This window comes from Cenococcum geophilum (genome assembly GCF_001692895.1).
Source record: "Cenococcum geophilum 1.58 unplaced genomic scaffold K441scaffold_34, whole genome shotgun sequence".
NCBI lineage: Eukaryota > Fungi > Ascomycota > Dothideomycetes > Gloniales > Gloniaceae > Cenococcum > Cenococcum geophilum.
Genome location: NW_027137592.1, coordinates 214,302 through 219,935, shown reverse-complemented (window position 1 = coordinate 219,935; position 5,634 = coordinate 214,302). Strand labels below are relative to the sequence as shown.

At 46.0% G+C, this 5,634-nt stretch overlaps 2 protein-coding genes across 2 annotated transcripts; both read right to left on the bottom strand.

The window, feature by feature from the left end:
• K441DRAFT_706906 (Rgp1-domain-containing protein) lies at positions 1-3,171 on the bottom strand. Its single transcript, XM_067653690.1, has 3 exons — positions 2,480-3,171; positions 1,368-2,429; positions 1-1,317 (listed from the first exon to the last, which is right to left on the bottom strand). The coding sequence occupies exons 1-3, from the start codon at positions 3,006-3,008 to the stop codon at positions 422-424; spliced, it is 2,487 nt and encodes an 828-aa protein (XP_067501479.1). The 5' UTR covers positions 3,009-3,171; the 3' UTR covers positions 1-421.
• Positions 3,172-3,271: 100 nt separating this feature from the next.
• Positions 3,272-4,298, bottom strand: K441DRAFT_663610 (uncharacterized protein). The gene has a single exon (XM_067649226.1). The coding sequence runs from the start codon at positions 4,245-4,247 to the stop codon at positions 3,357-3,359; it is 891 nt and encodes a 296-aa protein (XP_067501478.1). The 5' UTR covers positions 4,248-4,298; the 3' UTR covers positions 3,272-3,356.
• Between the last annotated feature and the right edge of the window lie 1,336 nt (positions 4,299-5,634).

Below are 5,634 nucleotides of genomic sequence, written 5' to 3'. Positions count from 1 at the left end.
GGCTTTAATAATTTCGTGAAAGATTATATACAGTTCCCATATATATTTAGATGCCGCGCTTAAAGTCCCTTAGACCATAGAATCAACTTTTTGACCAAAAAGGTTAGCGCTACCTCCTCATAACTAGCTAGGCAATTAGTGCAAAAAAAAAAAGAATTCGAGAAAGTACCTAAAATCACCAATCAAGGCATTTAAACACTGAATTCGCGAGATCACGTTAAACAAGAGTGTCTATAGTAATTCAGCAGACCAAGAAACTTTACAGCACTCGAGACGGATTGGTATTCTACAATATCAATGGATATCTGGGAGCAGGTCTCAACTTCGTCTCCTCTAGACTTTTTATAACCTCTTTGAAGCATACCAACTTACTCCAAAAAGGTGCAATGGAGTTAAGACTCTTTACAGATAAATATAACCCTCAAACAACCAGACCCTCCACATCAGGGCTGTCGCTGCTGCCTGATACAGTACCATAAACTCTCACAGGAACAGCAACTTCGAAGCTCTCACAGGGGAGCCTCTCGATAGCTGCTAGAATGATTCCACGATCATCGCTTGAGATCTCTTCCAAGAGCTCACTCCACTCTGCCCCCTCGCCGTCTTCGAACGTAAGCCTAGGAGTGATGAACTCGATGCGCAGCTTCCATTCCAAGCTCACACCACTGGTAATGAACTCTGGAGTGCTGTTCGGAGGGATAGTGGGGGAGAACGATAGCCGTTGGGCGAAGAGTGCGTTTTCCGCGAAGGATGCATGCACTTTCCGTGTAACGCGGTAGATGCTAGCATTTGAGCGCAGTGCAATGGCAGGATCGACCTTTTCTGATGTCTCGAGAGCCACGTGAACGGAATAGCAGGGGATATTCGAATTTTTAAAATCTATAATCGCGGAAATGGTTTCTCCAAGTCGGTACGCTGGTCGAGCGAGCATTATGACAGCGACACGCCTGCCACTTCGGGCAATCTCAAAACGATTTGCGCTTTGGTTGGAGAACCCTGTGATGTTGCTTCGCAGTATGGCAAGATCAATAGCTTCTTTCACGGTTTGTGGTTCTTCAGCGATGGATTGCCGTCCTGGTATGGTCTCCGTCGGCGATAACAGACCCAAACTAGAATTCTGACGAGGCTTTTTAAGTAGATTGTCCACGTAGCCCAAAAATTCGGAAAGAGCTGCTTCGTGACTTTTAGAATCATTGACAGGCTTCTTCGCAGTACTGTTGGAAAGTAGGGAATTTGCGTCCAGACTTGATGTCCGCGCTTGATCCCGTAGGATAATGTAAGGGGACATTAAGTCATGTCCAAGTATCTCTCCGCGGCCTGCAAGGAATGTTAGAGTGTTTATACGTGTGTTTGGGCATTACTCTTACTGTTAATGCTACCAAAAACACGGAATGGTACATCAACTTGCTTGACTTGCTGGTCTTTTGCTGAGCCTGGTCGTTGAGTACCAATAGTTAGATAGTACGCCACTTTCATGGATTTTCCTTTGTGTGTTGGCGGTAATCCACTCGGTAGGGTAAAGCTGTACTTGTAACCCCTGCTCTCTCCCGGAGCTAGTCGGAGATCAACAAACAATATCGACTGCGGAGTTGATATTAGCGGGACGGTTTTTGAGCTCGCGATCCCCCTCATCTCCCTAATGCTAGATGGTTCACTATTTCCCAAAAGACCTCCTAGAGACTCTCCAATGTTTCCCCAGCCTAAAGCACCGAAGAGACCGCTGTCACGTTTGGTTCTTTCCACACCAACAACGCCTCCTCCTCCCTGACCTCCAACCACGCCTTTCCTTTTTACCTCTTCAAATGGAGCTTGATTAATTAACGATCCGTCTAAGGTGAATGATCCCATGNTTTGCGCATAGCCCATCATCAGTGTTTCGGGAAGTCTTTGTTGGCTTGACGAAGTAAACTGAGATCCGCGTCGTTGATGTGCCGGTCTCGGAAGGAGCCGAGCTGAAGGGTTGGGTATATATTCTGATGCAAGAGTTTCAGTAGAATTATTGCTCATGGAATAGAATTCACCACTGCTTCGTGGTGTCCCATTCAAGCTCGACCCAGAAAGTATCCGAGGGATAGGGGAGAGAGTTTCCCCCGGCGGAGGTTCTTCTGGTGGTCTAGGGGAGTTTCCCCTAAGCTGGGGTGTCCTAACTCTTGGACTTGCCATAGAATCTAGCGTTATGGAAGGTTCGAATGAGGGCACATTGTTCGGTGGAGGCGCGGCGGGGAATTTGAAATTTTTAGAGAATGAACCTGAAGGCTTTCTGGTTGTACTAGGGAGTGCTGGGGTACTTGGTGCTGTTGCAGAAAGTGTGGTGCGTCGAGACGGTCGGGCAGGAAGTGGAAATTCATTAGAGGACTCGACGATTGGGGGAGACGAGGAGCCTACCAACGGAGAAGGGTGTGTAGAAGAACGATACCCAGGAGACCCTACTACATGGATATTAGTTCTCCATCAGTTGTACAGCAATGGCTTTTCGGACCTGAGAAAGCATTCCCCTTGCCAGGCATAACCTGCAGGCTAGCTGACCGTCCATGGCCTCGGGCAGGTCTCCTCGGGGGTGGTCCAGAGACGCCTCGTTCATGACCTATATCCCCAGCATCTGTGCCCAGTGAAATTATTGACAGTGATCTTCCATGCTTATGACCAGGCGCAGAACTGCCATTATTGCCTCCCCCAACTGACACAGGCGATCGCCGGCCTCCAGGAAATGACGGCGTATTCAATGATAATATGGGCTTGTGTCCGCGAAGATGCGGCGGCGGCAATTGGGAGCTAAAAGAAGAGTTTCGCGAGATAGACGGCCTCGTAGTAGAGGAGGGTAGCGGTAGGACCTTGCGTTGTCTGTCTCCACCTTGCGCGAAACCATTCTGTTTCGAGGGTCGCACAGGAGACCTGTCAGCTCCCGGAGGAGTGGCGATATTCTTGAAGGTTATGGTACATTCGATATCTTCGCCAGCGAACACGGTGGATTCCTTCCATTGCACGAAGACGCGAATGTTCGTGGACATGGTAGGGGTGGTTGACGTAGCGGACGTTCTCCGCAAAAGGAGCGCTGATGGTTCATGGGTGGGGCCCGGTCGCAGTGGCTTTATTACTTGACATGATTACAGTCAGATATCCATTAATGCAATGACAAGCTAGAGCAATTGCCAAGCCAAAAGTGAGTGTCTAGGTAGGAGGAGCAATTGAGGCCGTGGTTAACGCTCGCCGTCGCTCGGCAAAGTCTGTTCGGTGGTCCAACATCCTCCTGATAGCAGAAGAACAGGAATTTGCCAGCGGAAAGTATTTAGAAGTATATTCATTATATTTTACATATTCACAGCGCCCCACGATAGTTGCCTATGGCTATTTTCTACCTAAAGTATGCGATCTGATATTCTACTCCTATCCTCCCAAGCAGAGTAACCAGGGCCCTCATCCACAATTGGCACAAATTCGTCTCCTGTGGAGGAATTGACTGCCACCTGGTTCCTCCATCTCGTCTTCCACTTTGGAACATCGCCCTTTTTGGCTCTTCCAATTCCCATCTCCCTCCACTTCTTAGGCGGCTTCACTCCCATCTCCACCAAGTTAGACCAGATTGTTTCCCCACGTTTATCCCACCTTTGCATCCTGTCTTCCTGCTCTTCCTCAGAAGGCTTCCACTTGCTCTTCAAAATTCTCCGGATTGCATCTGGAGACACCTTGAACTGCTCGGCCAGGATAGGCGTCGTGAATTTGTCAGGGAACTTTGCACGTAAGGCACGAATACCGTCGAGTGCATCAGGCGACAGACGTTTGCGCGGATTCCATTTTTCACTCCCAAATTTTTCTTGGAGAGCCGCTTTCTGAATCTGCCATTGCTCCTTTTTGACAGATGCAGCCTTTACTGCAAATCCCGAATCCGAGCTAACTGACGTTGCCTTCGAAGCGACTAGAGTGTTCTTTCCATCCTGATCTTTCGAGGATTCACGTTTTGGGAATCTGGCAGTTCTCGGGAAAGATTCTGTGGCTGACCCTTCTGATTTGGATGATGTCTTTGACTTAGAGCGATTCGCCCGAGACCTCAAAGTAAGAGCTGACGATGGAGGAGATGGCGACAACTGTTCGCGGCTTCTAGGAATCCTCAATCGTGCTCCCGTACTGAAAGTTCGTGATTGCTGCAAACTGAGACGAAGAAAGGGGTGCGGAGTTGTGATAATATCAATACCGGCCGCTCCTTTGACAAAGAGCTCAAGCGCGCGTCTTGAGCATGTTGAGCAGGCCATGGCAATATGTGGTGCTGTTGAGATAGGAGTCTATTTTGAGAGGAACAGTTGGTTGAACAATGCTTTGTCGAATGTCGCTTCAGGAAAATCGCCCAGATGCAGACCCCTGCAAATATGCCAAGCCAAGCCACACATCCCGCCGTCATAGCGGAACGCCACACCTCCACTAGCACGCAAAAATTTAGAAAACCTTTGTACATTATCTTACAAATCAGATGCCTCGTAGCAGAACCTTAGCCGTGCTCAGTTACATTAGATCGTGCTTACAGTGTGTTCACGGCTCGGCTGAACGCCCGCTGAGTCGCTGAGCCGCACGTGACACTAACAACCCCCGTCGACATTCGCGAATGTCTACGTCCAAGCCTGCAGCCAAGCCGTGGACATATTCGAATATCTTACCCCCCGCTAATTAAGCCGCTAATGCGCGCGTACTATTAGCCCATTGGGCCAGCCGTGCGCCTATGTATTTACCCTATACGGTAAGGTCACTTATCCGCTCGCTAAGCGGCCTATAGGTAGGTATACTTTCTTTACTTCTCCTTCCTAGTCTATATCTACGTACAGTAAAAACTCCTTATAACGATAACGGTGTTATAATAATATACTCTATATTACGATCTACACCCCTTAATTAAGCCTTTTGTGGTATAATATTACGATATTATAGAGGTAGCCCCACTAAAATCGCTATAAGGAGTTTTTAATTCATTAGACTTAGCCTTTTCTTACTATAAGTTTAGCTATTAATCTTTATTATACAGCGATTAAAATCTATCAAAATAATACTTATATCTTACTCTCTATACTTAATTCTATCTTATTTATTATACCTAGATCTTAAAATCTTTAAAGGTAACGTTGTTATAGATTCCCCAACCCCAAGCGTTAAAAAATACGCGCCTACTGTATAAAATACCCTTACTTATTATAAAATACATTGCTTTATAGGTAAGCGATATTACGAACCTTATATTGGCAGTAGTGTAGCTACTAAGAGAAGATATAAATAGGTTAGTTAAGATAGTATAGGAGGCGCTGGAACTAGTCAAGCCATAGAATAAGAAGTAGCCGAGTTATATAGCCAGTTACGTTATAAAGTTTAGAATATAGAAATATAGAAACGTGGAAATATAGGACGTACTAACGTGCTAATATACTACTGTACTTAGTATATTTTTTAGGCGTAGGATTATATATTTAAGGAACTATAGTCCCTACCTAGATAGTTCTTCTCTTTATAGTAAATCTTAGAATATAATTAGAGTTAATCTATTTAGGTAACCTACTTTACTAGTTATATTTACGTTATTAACTTTCCTATTTACCTATATACCTAGCCTATTAATAAGTCCACCGTAGTATTTCCTATAAGGCTTTATTATATATT